The 17,609-nt window shown below is 43.4% G+C and overlaps 1 protein-coding gene across 5 annotated transcripts in view; it reads left to right on the plus strand.

The window, feature by feature from the left end:
• tln2b (talin 2b) overlaps positions 1–17,609 on the plus strand; it is a 323,891-nt gene that overhangs the window by 261,119 nt on the left and 45,163 nt on the right. For all 5 annotated transcript variants that reach the window (XM_063070979.1, XM_063070978.1, XM_063070977.1 and 2 more), the window contains 3 exons: positions 9,472–9,618; positions 13,047–13,148; positions 14,510–14,629. In XM_063070979.1, coding sequence (XP_062927049.1) covers positions 9,472–9,618; positions 13,047–13,148; positions 14,510–14,629 — 369 coding nt within the window. The remainder of the gene's footprint in view (positions 1–9,471; positions 9,619–13,046; positions 13,149–14,509; positions 14,630–17,609) is intronic.

Here is a 17,609-nt window from a genome sequence, read left to right on the forward strand (position 1 = left end):
ACAGCACCTTGGCTTCTGAAAATCCAAGTAAACAACACCCACCGACCCTCCCTCATCTATCCTGCCTGTTATTTGCTCAAAGAATTCCAACAGATTTGTCAACCAAGATTTCCACTTAAGAAAATGCTGACTTTGCCTATTTTATTAAGTGCCTCTAAGTACCCTAAAACCTCATCCTTAATAATAGATTCCAACATCTTTTCAACCACTGAAGTTAGGCTAACTGACCTATAATTTCCTTTCTTCTGCCTCACCCCCTTGTTAAAGAGTGAAGTGACATTTGCAATTTTCTATCCCTCAGGAACCATTCTACAATGTAGTAATTTTTCAAAGATCATTACTAATGCCTCAATAATCTCTTCAGCTACCTCTTTCAGAACCCTGGGGTGATCAGGTAATTTATCTACCTTCAGACTTTTCAGCTTCTGCTTAGTAATAGCAATGACACACACTTCTGCCCCCTGATAATAATTCTGATTCTGACACTCACATTTTTAGCTTTCTGCTAGTGTCTTCCACTTTGAAGACTAACTCTAAATACTTATTAAGTTCATCCGCCATTTCTTTGACCCCATTACTACCTTTCCAGTGTCACTTTTCAATGGTCAGATATCTAGTCTCTCTCTTGTTCTTCATTTATCTGAAAAAAACATTGGTATCTTCTTTTATTATTGGCTAGCGTACATTCATATTTCACCTTTTCCCTCCTTAGACTTTTTAATTGCCATCTATTGGTTTTTAAAAGCTTCCATAACCTCTATTTACTAATTTTTGCTATACTACATGCCCTCTCTTTTGCTTTTATGCTGCCTCTAAGTTCCCTTGTCAGCCGCAGTTGTCTTGTCCTCCCTTTAGAATACTACTTCATCTTTGGGTTCTATTTTCCTGCGCTTTCTGAATTTCTGAAAGAAAGACATCGGTGACCACGGGTGTTCCACGGGAGTTGTTCAGCAGCCCCTGCCCTCCGTGATTGTTATGAATGACTTCCGTGAGGAAGTGGAAAGGTAGGTTGGCAAGTGTAGGTTGCAGATGACATGAAGGTTGTAGTATTCTGGATCGTGTAGTTGGTTGTCGTAGGGTACAGCGGGACATTGAGAAGCAGATGGAGTTCAATCCAGAAACTGTGGAGTGCCACACTTCAGAGGGTCAATCAGAAAGGCAGAGTATGAGGTTAATGACAGGATTCTGAGCAGTGGGGAGGAACGAGGAGACCTTGTGGTCCACTTTCACAGATGATCAAAGTTGCTGATACGTAGATAGGGCTGTTAAGAAGGCAGCTATATAGAAACAAAACTATGGTAAGAACAGACTTTGTGTTCATTTCTGGTCAACTTATAGGAAGGATGTGGAAGCTTTAGGCAGGGTGCAGAGGAAGATGCTCTCTGGATTATGGAGCATGTCATGAGGAAAGGCTGTGCAAGCTAAGGCTTTTCTCTTTGGAGCAAAAGAGGATGAGAGACGACTTGATAGATGTCTTCAAGATGATAAGAGGCATAGATCAAGTGGATAGCCAGTGCATTTAGATTTTTTACACAGAAACAAACTGGAAAACTTGTCCAGTGAGGCATTATGGGCAGAACTGAGTATTAAAAAAGGTATGACCACTTAATGGGGCTATATTACAGACTACCCAACCGTTCAAGGGATTGAGGAACAAACTTGCAGAGAGATCACAGACTGTTGAAAGAAACATATAAGGTTGTTGTTGTGGATGATTTTAACTTCCCACATATTGACTGGGACTCCAATACTGTAAAAGGCCTAGATGGGACAGTTTTTCAAATCTGTGCAGGAAAGTTTTCTTAATCAGTACATAGAAGTCCCAACAATAGAGTGTGTGATACTTGATTAGCAATTGGGGAATGAAACAGGGCAGCTGACAGAAGTTTACGCAGGTGAACACTTTGCATCTAGTGATCACCTTAAGATATAGGAGCAGAATTAGGCCATTTGGCCCATTGAGTCTGCTCCACCTGTTTCATCACAGCTGATCCAATTTTCCTTTCAGCCCCAATCTCCTGCCTTCTCCCCGTATCCCTTAATACCCTGACCAATCAAGAATCTATTACTTCTGCTTTAAATATACATAAAGATTTGGCCTCCACATCTGCCTTTCGCAAAGAATTCCATAGATTCACCACTCTCAGACAAAAGAAATTCCTCCTCATCATCTCTGTTCTAAAAGGACGTCCCTCTATTCTGAGGCTGTGTCCTCTGGTCTTCGGCTTTCCCACTATAGGAAACTCCTAAGGGATTCTATAGATATGTTAAGAGCAAAAGGATTGCAAGGGACAAAATTGTTTCTCCATAAGACCAGAATGACAATCCATGTGTGAAGCCAAAAGATTTGGGGGAGATCTTAAATGCATTTTTTGCGTCTGTATTTACTCAGACTGACACAGAGTTATAGAAGTGAGGCAAAATGGCATCAACTTCATGGACTCTGTACAGATTATAGAGGAGGAGGTGTTTGCTGTCTTGAGGCAAATTACAGTGGATAAGTTCCAAGGGCCCGACAAGGTGATCGCTTGGACCCTGCAGGAGGTAAGTGCAGAAATAGCCGGGGCTCTAGCGGAAATATTTAAATCATCCTTCAAGACAGGTGAGGTGGCAGAGGATTGGAGGGTAGCCAGTGTTGTTATACAGTTTAAAAAAGGCTCTAAACATAAACCATGAAATTATAGACTGGTGAGCCTGACATTAGTAGAGGGAAAGTTATTGGAAGGTATACTAAGGGATTGGATATATGAGTATCTGTATAGACGTGGAGTGATTAAGGAATAGTCAGCATGGCTTCGTGCGTGGTAGATCGGGCCTAACCAGTCTTAGAGTTTTTCAGGGAAGCTACTAGGAAAGATGATGAAGGCAAAGCAGTGGATATTGTCTACATGGACTTCAGCACGGCATTTGACAAGGTCCTGCATTGGAGATTGGTAAAGAAGGTGCAATCGCTTGGCATTCAAGATGAGGCAGTAAACTGGATTAGACAGTAGCTTTGTGGGAGAAGCCAGAGACTGGTAGTAGATGGTTGCCGCTCTGATTAAAGGCCTGTGACTTTAACACAATGGAGTGGAGTGCTGCAGGGATCAGTGCTGTGTTTGTTGTTTTTTTGTCATCTATATCAATGATCTGGATGGCAATGTGCTTAATTGGATCAGCACATTTGCAGATGACAGCAAGATTTGGAATGTAGTGGACGAGTGAGGAAGACTGTCATGGCTTGTAGCGGGATCTGGACCAGATGGAAAAATGGGCTGAAAAATGGCTGATGGAATTTAATGCAGACAAGTGTGAGATACTGCACTTCAGTAAGACCAACCAGGATAGGTCTTACACAGTGAGTGGTAGGGCACTGAGGAGTGTGGTAGAACAAAGAGATCTGAGAATTCTGGTCCATAATTCATTGAAAGTGGTGTCACAGGTTGTTAGCACCATAAAGAAAGCTTTTGGCGTACTGGCCTTCATAAATTAAAATTTTCAGTACAGGAGATCGAATGTTATGTTGAAGTTGTAGAAGACAGGGGTGTATTATGTGCAATTTTGGTCACCTACCCACAGGGAGAAATGTAAACAAGGTTGAAAGAATACAGAGAAAATTTACAAATGTGTTGCCAGGTCTGGAAGGCCTGAGTTATAGGGAAAGATTTGAATAGGTTAGGATTTTATTCCTTGGAATATAGAAGTTCAAGAGGAGATTTGATAGAGTTTTGCAAAATTATGAGGGGTATAGATAGGGTTTTTCCAGCGAGGTTGGGTCATGGGTTAAGGGTGAAGGTGAAAAGTTTAAGGCAGGGATGGCCAACCTTTTACATTCCATGCATCAATTTTTTCATGCACAAGTTCAGATGCGATTTTTTTTCATGCACGAGTTCTATATTAACATATTTTTACAAGAATTGAATGGGGATACAAGAGTTGTATGGCGCATCTGAACTCGTGAGTGAAAAAATTGGTGCATGGAATGTAAAAGATTGGCCACCCCTGGTTTAAGGGAACATTATGGGAAACTTCTTTACTCAGAGGGTCTTGAGAGTGTGGAACTAGGTGCCAGTGCAAGTCTTGCACGCGAGCTCGAATTTAAGAGAAATTTGGATAGGTAAGTGGACGGAAGGGGTATGGAGGGTTATTGTCCCAGTGCAGGTCAATGGGAGTAGGCGGTTTAAATAGCTCGACATGGACTAGGTGGACCAAAGGGCCTGTTTCTATGCTGTACTTTTCTAAGACTCTTAAGAGTGGTTATTGTGTAGAATGCACTGCCAGGGATGGTGGTAGAGGAAAATATATTAGGGACATTTAAGAGACTCTTAAATAGGCATATGGATGAAAGAAAAATTGAGGAATGTTCGGGAGGGAAGGGTTAGATTGATCTTGTAGTAGGTTAAAAGGATGGTACAGCATTGTGGGCCAATAAGCCTATATTGTGCTGCATTGTTCTACATGTTTATAGAATGAGCTATCTGAGAAAGTGATTGAGGCAGGAACAAAACATTTAAGGAACATTTGGATAGGTACGTGCTTCGGAAAGGTTAGAGAAATATGAGCTAAACACAGGCAAATGGAAGTTGTTTAGGTTGGCTTCGTGGTTAGTATGGACGCATTGATCCAAAGGGTCTGTCCCTGTACTGTTTCACTCTGGTATCTCATATGTGGCAAACAAGTGGATAAAAATCTCCCCTCTTGCTCCACAAAATATCTTTGGTTATATCTGAGGATTTGTTGATCTTTATGCATTTCAAGATTTCTAATATCATGGAAACTTTGGCCTTGTCTGCACTGCATCCAAAGCACATCTGGACTTAAGTAAAGAGATCGAGACTATACTCACTATACCAGACACAACCTTAACACCACCATTTGAAATCCTACTTCCCAAGTGTGTGCTGAATGTACCAGGTGTGCACAAATCTAAGGAATTTTCCAGATTGATACAGCCTGTGGTGAGTGTGTTGTGAGCATTGTTGAGTGGTCTTGGATGAGTAGTGGGAATGCTCGTGGTGTGTTCACATGTTGTAGGACTTGTGTGGTGCTCAGGTCTGTTGAGTGTCAGCTGGGCGGTGTGCCTTCACATTTTCTGTAGATGTGGCAGGTTTGGCCAGGTATCCAGGGAGGCTGCCAGTTGGATCATTTGTGGTGCGTGTGCCAGCAGATACAACTGAGGTTGTACGTTGGTTCAGGTTTGTGACATGTCTGCCACCAAGCCAAGAATGTGCTTTGGGTTGTCAGCATTGTCTGTTCAGTGTCATCACCGTTGTTTTCTGTTGGAGTCTACTCCCTATTCACTGAACAGAGCTTTGTCTTGTCGATGACCTCAGCAGCAGATTATCTGTGCGTCTGTCTACAGTTCCAGCTCTTCGAGTGCCAACACTTGCTTTGGAATTTGTGCCAAGTGTTTGCTGCCTAACATTATTCTAGGATTAGGCTAGGCATGTGGTATTGTCAGTGGATGTACACACTATATTACTTACACACACACACTGGATGATAAACCAGTGTGTGAAAGAGTCACAATACCTCCCTAATTTGATCCTTCCAGTCTTTGCTTATTTCCAGCTGGCTACTGGTTGAGATTCAAATAGACAAGAACAAACAGATCAAAATAGCTGCACAATGCAGACTACTACTGGCTTGTGATCGTGGCATGTCAGGCACTTGCTGCCTTTATGCTTGCAAGCCGCAGACAATTTTCACCTTGTTTGGGTCACAATTCAGCCAAGAGTCAGTGACCCAGGGGTGGAACTAATCTGTTGCATGGCCCACTAATCCAACAATGCAATACAAATTCAATAACTGTGCAATTGACATATCTGTATCTGCCTGCCTTGAAAGCTGAGATCTTTGTTTCAGCAGGCTTGGGATCAGCCACCTACCGTTCATTGTCCATCAAGTCTATGCCTGCTGTCTACCAAAACAGCTCACTAATTCTGCCCTCCACCCAGTCCCTTCCCTGTAGCCTTGCAATTTATCCTGTTCCCTCCTGAATGCTAAAGTGGAACCTGCTTTCACCTCATCTGCAGGAAGTGCGTTCCAACTTCCAACCAGCGACATATCACCTTTCCCTTTAGGAAGAGGTACAGTCGACGTTTCGGGCCGAGACCCGACGAAGGGTCCCGGCCTGAAACGTCGACTGTACCTCTTCCTAGAGATGCTGCCTGGCCTGCTGTGTTCACCAGCAACTTTGATGTGTGTTGCTTGAATTTCCAGCATCTGCAGAATTCCTCGTGTTTACCTTTCCCTTTGTTATTTTGTATCTGACCTCTTCAACATTTCCATCAAAGGGAACTACTTTCATTTATTAATAAGTGACAAAACAAATTGCTGAAGGTGGAACACTGGGTGTGGTGAATATAAAGCAACACACACAAGATGCTGGAGGAACTCAGCAGGCCAGGCAGCATCAATGGAAAAAAAGTACAGTTGACGTTTCGGGCCGAAACCCTTTAGCCTGCTGAGTTCCTTCAGCATTTTGTGTGTGTTGCTTGGATTTCCAGCATCTGCAGATTTTCTCTTGCTTGGTGGTGAATATAAATTTTAGTAAGACATTGTCAAGGTTTCCCGTGGTAGGCTCATTCAGAAAATCAGGAGATATTTGGGATCCAGGGAAGATTAGCTGCATGGATTCTGAATTGGCTTGTCCATGGAAGGCAGAGGGGAGTTAAGATGTGGAGCGTATTCTGCCTGGAGGTCCCTGACTGATGATCTGTTCTGGGACCCCTGCTGTTTATGATTTTTTTTAAATGATCTGGATGAGGAAGAGGAATGGTAGGTTAGTAAGTTTGCAGATAACACAAAGGTTGGTGGTGGTGTGGATAGAATAGAAGATTTTTGTAGATTACAATGGGATGCAGAGCTGCGCAGAGAAGATGGTTTTCAACAATGGTTTTGGTTCTAAATGTTCCTGCACTACTTTCATGATATCAGCAAAGCTCATTTCAGCTGATTTGATTGGAGCAGTCAAACTTCTAAGCAAACTCTATGGTTTTTATTTATGATTATTATCACCTGCTACTCACTGCTTCTGAACCTGTGAAGTCATCAATTTTCTGCCACCTTTTAAACTTGACTGTATCTGTCCCTTCAAAAGAAGCACATGCTGTGCTGTTTTTTTTTATTTAACCATTTCCCACTGCTCTTTTTTTGTATTTGAACTTCTCGTTGCACTTCAACAGGAATGTAGTCATCTTGGGTTCATTTAAAACTTATTCTTCGCCACTGTTATGCTTAGTAATTCTAAAACGTAAAGCTAGTTGAAAGGAAAAACACAGGAGCCCGGGAGAACTTTTTTACTTTAAGCAAAGTGTGCACGTATCATATGGTGGCATCATAACATATGCAATTCACATATTACATGTGACCCATAATGATTTTTTTAAACAAACAAGTATACTTAATCAAGCAATATATTTACAATATTACTTAAATACTATTGAAATATTAAATACACAACACCTGTGACCGTGTTGGGTTTCCTCCGGGTGCTCTGGGTTGCTCTCACATTCCAACAGATGTACAGTCAGGGTGAGTGAGTTTGTGGATGTGCTATATTGGAGCAGGAAGCCTGGCAACACTTATGAGCTGCCCTAATATATTACAAACAATGACACAGTCGATGCAGACACTGTATGTTTTCATGTACACACATGACAAGCACAACTAATCTAACCTTCTACGCCTCTCATGATTTCATACTCCTCCATAAGGTGACCCTTCAGTCTCCTACATTTCAATAAATCAAATCCTAGCCAGTCCAGCCTCTCCTTACAACTCACGCCCTCAACTCCTGGCAACATGCTTGTAAATTTTCTTTGCACTCTTTCCAACTTAATGACATCTTTCTTACAACAGGGTAACCAAAACTATACAGTACCCCAGGTGAAGCCTTACTTACATCTTGTTCAGCTGAAACATAACATCACAACTCCTATTCTTGATGGCCTGATCAGGGAACCATATACTCATGTCCCTAGGTCCATCTGTTGTGCAGGATTCTCCAGGGCACTATGAAAGTTCTACACTGGTTTGACTTGCCAGTCTACGATACTTCATATTTATATAAATGGAAATGCCACTTGCTATTCCCCTTCCCACTTACCTAGCTGATCAAGATCCCCTTGCAGTTTTTGATAACCACCTTCACGGTCTATGATAACACCTATTTCCATGTCATCTGCAAACATATGAATCATACCTTGTTCATTCTCATTCAAATTCTTTTTATAAATGACAACAACAATGGGCCCAGCACCAATCCCGATGGCACACCACTGGTCGTGGGCCTTCAGTCTGAAAAGCAACCTTCCACAATTACATTCTCCTTTAAGTCAACCAAACCAATGATGTATCCATTTATCTAACTCTCCCTGTCACTGATATTGATCAAAGAAAAGAATGTCCCTACAATGACACCCCCCCCCCAAGAAACAGCTCCCTCCAGTGCAAAAACCAGCCCCCTAACTACGACCCTCAGTTGCTTAGCCAGCTTTGTCTGCACGGCCCTTTTATGCTGTTTGCTTCTCATGTGCTGATAAGCCTGTTATGTGGCACATTGTCAACAGCATTCGGAAATCCTTGTACATCACATGGACTGCATTACCCTCTCAACTCTGTCTGTTATCTCTTCATGAAAATTCTATGAAACTCATAATAACAAGATTTTCTCTTTAAAAATCTGTGTTGGCTCACCTCAATTGATTGCGTTTCCTCTTTTAAACTCTTAAACGTAGTTGTAACATCAGAAACATGGAAACTTGTGACAAGGACTGACAAACCAGCAGTGCAATAATAATCAGTTTACACACATTTCAGGCCAAGACATCGACTGTACTCTTTTCCTTAGATTCTGCCTGGCCTGCTGAGTGCCTCCAGCATTTTGTGTGTGTTGCTTGGATTTCCAGCATCTGCAGATTTTCTCTAGTTTGTGATAATAATCAGGTAATCTGTTCTCTCTGCTGAGGATTGCTCAGGGAATAAACTGCATGGACAACCAAGAACCAGACTTTTGAATAGATGCTCTTTGTGTTTCCAGTTTTCCCAGCAGAGCTCTGCCCCCCCCCCCCCCCCAATCTGTCAAAAGTTGAGGCCTGAGGCTTGGCTGTTCAGCTCTGAGATCGGGAAGCCCAAGGTGACTGGACCAAGGCATCAGTACAGGTTTAATACGAATGTGTGAAGAGCAGTGCTGGCAATTTTAGGTCACGGGCTGAATTCATTCTAGATACAGAAATTCTGAACTCAAGATTTGTTTATGAGTATGAGACGGGAGGTGATGTCATGAGGATACTGATTGATTGGGAACAGCTTGTGATGAGGCAGCTCCTTAAATGTCTGCATACCAGTTGCTCATTGTTCAAGGCCTTTGCCTCTCATTCAGTCAACATCTTGCAAATTCTGAAGTGGGTCTTCTCCACCCACTAGGATTCAAGTAGGAATTAACCTGTTTGATTTTGCTAACTACCTTGTGTATCATTCTCTCTCCAGGCTTCGCACACTCACGATGCAATTACAGAGGCAGCTCAGCTCATGAAGGAGGCCGTGGATGATATTATGGTAACACTCAACGAAGCTGCCAGCGACATTGGAATGGTGGGTGGTATGGTCGATGCCATTGCTGATGCAATGAACAGAGTAAGTTTCCTAAAGGAGGGTTACTGCTGAGATTGGACATAGACGTTTCCTTGCTTTAGTGCAATATGTCCTTCACAAGAATGTCATCTAACAGTCGGCCTTTGAACCATGGAATAAAATAATGTTCAAAGCTGGCCTTTGAACCATGGAATAAAATAATGGTAACAGATTGCCAAAGGTTGGTTGAAGAGGTCGTTTATGTTCTGGTGATAGTTGGGGTTGTGAACTCACAGAATTAGATGGGGACAACCTGAAGTTAGAGCTGAGGAAGTTGGAGGCCTGACCACCAGTCAGAGGCTAGAGTTTAGATGTTTTACAACAGAGAACAATAGTGATCAGTGGGAGGGAAGACTTTGGAAAGGAAGGCGAGAATGTTAAATCTGAAGTGAGCCAGGGGTGATGGGAGGTGCTGAGATGGCGGCAGCAGCAGAGGTTTAGATGACCTCAGGGTGAGGACTGCAGGGGGCAGAAGTGGGAATCGTTTGGAAAAGGTGACCTTCACATAAGGAATGTACCGGTATGAGAGTGGAATCCAAGGAGGAGGGTGGATGAAAGAGGCTGGGGGTATGAGGCAGGAGGTTGTGGGCTGAGGAGAGTAATTGAATGATTGAAGAGCTGGTGTGACTGAAGCAATTTAAGTGGAATGTAGAGTTCAACTCAGGATCCAGGGTCACTTCTCTGGAATTACAAGCAGCCTTTTCAATGTGATCAGCTGTTGAAACTCAGCAACCCTGTGCAGCAACTAGCGCTGAGTGACTGATAGAAGAACCACATACCGGCCCATCCCTGTCACCTCATCAGTAAAGTCAGTAAGCTGTATTGTTGCTGTGTTAATGCTCCACCATCATTCGAGTGTCTCGGGTGGTGTCGGCTGTGCTTCGATGTCTCAGCAAAACAGTGTCTGTTCCTGTGTGAAAGCTCAAACCATGGTGGCACAGGGACTATCCATTCATCCCCAAAGCCACTGTAAGACAACAAGACAAAGGAGCAAAATTAGGCCATTTGCCCATCAAGTCTGCTTTCCCATTCCGTCATGATTGATTTAGTATCCGTTCAACCCCATTCTCCTGCCTTCTCTCCAAAACCTTTCATCCCCTGACTAATGAAGAACCAATCAAGCTCTCTTTTAATCGTATTCAATGACCTAGCCACCACAGCCATTTAAGGCAATGAATTCCACAGGTTCACCATCCTCTGGCTAAAGAAATTCTTCCTCATCTCTGTTCTCATTGGAAATTACTCTACTCTGAGGCTGTGCCCTGTGGTCCAAGACTCTCCCACTGAAGAATACATCCTGTCCACATCCAATCTATCTGAGGCTTTCAATACTTGATAGCTTTCAATGTGATTCTCCACCCCACCCCACCCCATTCTTCTAAACTCCAGTGAGTTCAGGCCCAGAGTCATCAAACACTACTCATACATTAACACTTTCATTCCCGGAATCATTCTTGTGACCCTCCTCTGGATCTCTGCAATGTCAGCGTATTGTTGTCCACAGTGTAGGAAGTAAAAAGATGAGGGGTATACCCATCACATTCCACGCTTGCATATGGCCATGGGACATAGAATAGTACTGCATTGGACAGGTCATTCGGCTGCGATGTTGTGCTGATGTGGATGCCTCCTATCCTTCCACTCTGTTCATTTATATACGTTTAAATGCAAGCCTCTTGAATGCCACCAAACTGCCCACTTACACCTCTGTTCCTGGGAATTCATTCGAAGCACCGACCACTCTCTACATAAAAATGCATTCCCTTTGCATGATCTTTAAACCTCGCTGTTCTAACCTTTAAGCATCTTCTCCCTTTGGTCCGAGCCTGGGGAACAGATTCGGTCTATGCCTCTCATACTTCTAGCAGCTCTCTCCTCAGACCCCAGTACTCTAAAGAGAACAGCCAAAGAGTACCCAACCTGTCCTTATCGTTCACACCCTCTAATCCCTGGTAAACTTCTTCTGCACCCTTTCCACAGTCCCCACATCTGTCCTGTAGGGCTAACAGAACTGCACCCAATACCTCAATTGTGATCTGAGTAAAGCTATGGTTTGACTTCCTTACTCTTCTACTCAACACCCCTACAATGAAGGCTTTACTACTTCACCTGCTTATGTAGCCACGTTCAGTGAACTATGGACCTGTACCACCAAGATGCTGTCTACCTCAGTGCTATTAATGGGTCTACCATTAACTGTATGCTTTCTCCTTCCATTCGATCTCTCAAAATGCAATACCTCACACTTGCCCAGATTAAACTGCATCTGCCTCTTTTCTGCCCATATCTCTAACTGATCTGTAACTTGCTGTTTTCTTTGATAGTCCTTTACATTGTGTCCAGCTCCACTAATCTTGGTGCCTCCCGCAAATTTGCTAACCCACCCGTGTATACTTTCATCCAAATCAATGATGTATGTCACAAGCCAATGATATATATTACAAGCCACAGGGACCTCGCAGAACACCGCTGGTCACGAACCTCCTGCCAGAATTACAGATTCCCATCCCTACTCTGTCTTCCCTGGGCAAGCCAGTTCCAAATCCAAACTTGCAATTTAGCCTAGATCCCATCCATCTTGATCTTCTGGATCAGCCTACCATAAGGGACCTTATCAGATATCTTACTGAAGTCTATGTAGAAAATGGCCAATGGCTTGCTTTCTCCTAGCACTTCTTCACCTCCTCAGCAAACCTAATCAAGCTTATAAGACATGCCCAGCCCCACACAAAGCCATGCTGACTGTCTCTAAGCCTTTCCAAATGTGGATAAATCCAATCCCTCAGTATCCTCTCCAATAACATCCCTCCCACTGGAGTGAGGCCCATTAGCAAACAATCACCTGCATCATCCCTTTGTTCTTTCTTGAACGAAGGCAAGATTTTTGCTACTCTTCAGTCCTCAGGGATCTGGTCTGTTGGTTCTGAGGACACGAAGGTTCTTGTCAAAGCCCCAGCAATCTCCTCTCTTGCTACTCTCATTATTCTGGAAAACATGCCGTCTGGCTCCAGAGAATTTAAAATGCTTTTCCGAAGACCCAGCACTACCTGCTCTTTCATCTTGAAGTATCCCAGCACATTAATGTGCCCAACTCTGCTTACACTGTCCACCAATTTCCCCTTCGTAAGTACTGATACAAAGTATTCATTTAACATCTCAGCCACTTTCACTGACTCCAATCACAAATTCTGTACTTTATCCTTAAGAGAAATGATTATATAGGATCTTAACACTATTAACTCTTTGCAGGTTTATAGTACTGCTGCTTCACCCCTCACAATGCAGGCACTGTTGTTTCAACCATATAGTTCCTTAGGACCCTCTCGCATATCCCGAGTGAAGATTAGTCCCACTCCCTTTTATTCATATATCATTGCTGGTGAGGTTTAGTTGACTTCCTTGGCGGAAATGTCCTTTGATGTGTTTTCCAGTTGGACGAGGGCACCCCTCCTGAACCAGAGGGAACTTTTGTCGACTACCAGACCACAATGGTGAAATATTCCAAGGCGATCGCAGTTACTGCCCAGGAGATGGTGAGTGAGAGCAGTGGGTTACTTCTCACTGGATTGTGTTGCACAAGTTGTTGGCATTTTGAACTGTCCGGCACACTGGCACACAGTACAGTGCGTACATGCAAATGAAAGACATGCATACATACACGCATTTATAGATGCAGTGAGCAGAGGTAAGACGTATGGAGTGCAGACACATAGATACCAGTTTCTGATACTTCCTTACAACATGGGAGGAGGTTGCTCAGGCTGCCTAATTTAAGCAGTCTCAGCAATTTCCATTCTCCCACTAAGTTTCCTTGTAACTTATTTTCACCACGTTGCAATCAGCTTCTTCAGATTTTCAGACATCCTACCTCTCCCAAAAGTTCCGGGAGTCTCCCGCATATTGATAGTGGCTCCCTGATGCCCGGAAATGATATACAATATCCCGCAAATCAATTTTTTTGAGAGGGAGGGGGAGCATCCTGATTGTTCTCTCTTCATGCTAAGTAGACCTATCAGTTTTCTCTGTGGGCGGGCTTTACAGTCAACCTCAAAAATAATGACAGTGTTGCTCGCTGCACTGTTTGCAACAGTGACTTTTCTATTGCCCATGGTGGGTTAAAATGTAAAAGACATGTCGAGGTGAGTTTAACAGGTGTCATTCGTTGATTAGCACAGCTAAAGTTATTTAAACTAGCTGGCTGGCTGCGATGGAGCTACGCTATTGATGTCCTACTTGATGAGGCCAAACTCCCTGTAGACTTGCTTAAAGTTGTAATAGAATAAACTTGATAATATAATATATGTACATATTTTAATGTCACATTTTCTGCATATACCCAACTTGGTTTACAGATTAGATAAAATCAGTAAACAAAGTATTACATACACCCTTGGAGGTCGACCGGGGGGTGGGGTTGATATGGGGTTGCAGGGGGTGGGGCTGCTACCTCCCTGAAATGAGTTTTTGCAAGGTGGGATGTCTGGATTTTATCATGCAGGGATAATGTAGTGGCTAATGAACCTACTAACCAGCATGTCCTTACAGTGTGAGAGGTAGTTAAGCATCTAGGCAGAAGCCTGCCTGGTCACATGGAGGATACGCAGACTCATGTACACACCAGAGACCAGGATTGAGCTGAAGACGATGGATATGTGAGGCATCTGTACTACCTGCCACCCCTGGGCGTCACTGTAATCTCATAGAGATGTATTTAAAGTTGAGTGCAATGGCCTTTTTCAGGAATATTATCATGTAACAGAAAGAAACTAGTCAAATTTTCACTTGTAGGTTCAGCTAGCAGTTATGGTAATGGGAAATGTAAGCATCAAGATCAGTCTGATCTTGATTGGAAACCCTTTCTGACTGTTGTCTTTAACTGCTTCTACCTGTACAGATGTCCAAGTCGGTGACCAGTCCTGAGGAGCTTGGGGGCCTAGCTTCCCAAGTGACTACTGACTACAGCCACCTTGCTCATCAAGGTCGACTTGCAACAGCCACGGCTGACACCGAGGAGGTATGTTGCTCCCGTCAGCAACGTAATATGATAAGTGAAGGAGCCTGGGGTTCTGTTAACCTTCTTGATGGTTCACAACCTCCTCACCATGTGCCTGCCATCAATAATTGATCCTTGTTTTCCCTGAGGAAGTGTTCCAGCACTGTCTTTATCAACTCTAGGACTAGTTGTGCTCCCAGCCAGCTGCTCCATTCCTACAGATTTGACTGGAATTTCCAAGAAATGGACAGTAAACTCAGTAGGTAGGAGCCGTTTTTAAAAAAAACTATTTCAGAAGTGTTGGACCTTCAGTTTCTCTGACGACTACACCTGGAAGAAGTGCCTCCATCTGTAGCTTCTAATAGACCTTGTTAAGGAGTTGGAGCTGGAACTGGTTGGACTTTAGATCATTTGGGAGGCTGAGAGTTTGTTAGACCGGGCATACAGGGAGTAGTTATACCCAAGGTGCAGGACACTGGTAACAGGATGACCCATCCAGTGGGGGGGTGGGGAGGGGGAAAGGGAAAGGGAGCCAGGACAGAGTACCCCTGTAGCCCTCCACCTCAACAACAGGTGTACTACTTTGGATATTGTTAGGAGGATGGCCTACCAGAGGAAAGCCACAGTGGCCAATGGTCAGGTCTCTAGCACTAAGTCCGGCTCTGTGACTCAGAAAGGCAGGGGAGAGAGCAAGCTGTAGTGACAGGGGATTTGTTGGTTACAGGAACAGAAAGGAGATTCTGTAGATGAGAATGAGATTCCTATATGGTTTCTTGCCATTAGTTTGAAGATAATTATGGAGAAGAGTAGTTCTGGTCCTCAGGTTGAGATTCTAAGTTGGAGAAAGGCCGATTTTGATGGTATCAGAGAGGATTTGGCAAATGTGGATTGGGACAGTTTGTTTTCTGGCACAGATGCACTAGGTAAGTGGGAGGCCTTCAAAAGTGAAATTTTGAGAGTACAAAGCTTACATATGTCCATCAGTATAAAAGGCAAGGATAACAAGTTTGTAGAACCTTGGTTTTTGAGAGATTGGGGCCCTGATTAAGATAAAGGAGGTGCGTAGCAGCTATATGTTGGCAGGAACAAATGAGATAAGCAATGCAAGAGAACTCTTAACAAGGAAATCGGGAGGACTAAAAGAAGGAATGAGGTTGCTCTAGCAGACAAGGTGAAGGAGAATCCCAAGGGCTTCTACAGATATATTAAGAGCAAAAGAATAGCAATGGAAAAAATAGGTCCTCTGGAAGATCAGAGTGATCATCTGTGCTTTGAGCTGAAAGAGATGGGGGAGATCTTAAATAGATTTTTTGCATCTGTATTTACTCAGGAGATGGAAACAGAGTCTATAGATGTGAGGCAATTCAGCAGTGACTTCATGAACTCTATACGGATTACAGAGAAGGTGTTTGCTGCCTTGAGGCTGGTGCAGAAATGGCAGGGGCCTTAAAAGAGATATTTAAAAGATTGGAGGATAGCTGATGTTGTTCAGTTGTTTAAGAAAGACTCTAAGAATAAACCAGGAGATTATAGACCAGTGAGCATGACATCAGTAGGGGAAAGTTCTTGGAAGGTGTTCTAAGGGACCGGATATGAAAATATTTGTATAGACAGGGACTGATTAGAGATAACGTCTGTCCTGTAGGTAGGTGACCAAGACTGCACACAATGGTGGAGCAGACTCGATGAGCCAAATGGCCTAATTCTGCTCCAATGTCTTAGTCATATGGAGTAACTATAATGTGGTAAACTGGATCAGCAAATTTGCAGATGGCGCCAAGATTGGGGCTGTAGTGGACTACGAGGAAGTCTATCAAAGCTTGCAGTGGATCTGAACCAGCTGGGAAATGGTCTGAAAAATGGCAGATGGTATTTAAAGCAGAGAAGCGTGAAGAATTGCACTTTGGGAGGACCAGTCAGGTAGGTCTTACACAGTGGGCTGTAGAGCACTGAGGAGCACGGTAAAGCAGGGGGATGTGGGAATACAGATCCATGATTCCTTGAAAGTGGGGTCACAGGTAGATAGGGTTGTATAGGAAGTTTTTGGCACATTGACCATAAATCAAAGTACTGAGTACAGGAGATGGGATGTTATGTTGAAATTGTATAAGACATTGGTGAGACCTAATTTGGAGTATTGTGTGCAGTCTTGGTCACCTACCTACAGGACAGACGTAAACAAGTTTGAAAGATTGCAGAGAAAATTTACAAGGATGTCGCCGAGACTTGAGGACCTGAGTTATAGGGAAAGGTTGAATAGGTTAGGACTTTATTCTTTAGAATGTCGAAGATTGAGGGGAGATTTGATAGAGGTGTACAAAATTATGAAGGATATAGATAGGGTAAATGCAAGCAGGCTTTTTCCACTGAGATTAGGTGAGACTAGAACTAGAGGTCTTGAGTTAGGGTGAAAGGTGAAATGTTTCAAGGGGTCATGAGGGGAATCTTCTTCACTCAGAGGGTGGTAAGAGTGTGGAACGAGCTGCTAGCACATGTGGTGGATGTGGGTTCCACTTAAACATTTAAGAGAAATTTGGGTAGGTATGGGGATGGAAGGCTGTGGTCCGGGAGCAAGTCAATGGGATGAGGCAGATTCGACCTGTTTCTGTGCATAGTGTTCTTTGACTCAATGGCCCTGTGGCAAATGAGCCTGGTTTACTGTTCGATGTGGCAGGGGGCAGGGTACTAAAAGAGCAGACTGAGAAACAGAAAATGGAACTTTCAGCACGTCAGGCAGCATCTGTGGGCAGAAATAAGTAAGATCTTCGACCTGAAATGTTGACTTTGTTCCTTTCTCCACAGGTGCTGCCTGAACTGCTCAGTGTTGCCAGCATTTTTTATTTTTGTTTCAGATTTCCAGCATCTCCAATTCTTATGATGTTCATTAGCTGAGTGAATAGATGTATCTGATGACCATCATCAGGAGTGTGGGTGCTACCCCTGATGTCAGTAGTCAGTTTGGCAGCTTCAGGGTCACATATTGTCTGAACCAGGCAGCATG

Source organism: Mobula hypostoma, chromosome 18 (genome assembly GCF_963921235.1).
Source record: "Mobula hypostoma chromosome 18, sMobHyp1.1, whole genome shotgun sequence".
Taxonomy (NCBI): domain Eukaryota; kingdom Metazoa; phylum Chordata; class Chondrichthyes; order Myliobatiformes; family Myliobatidae; genus Mobula; species Mobula hypostoma.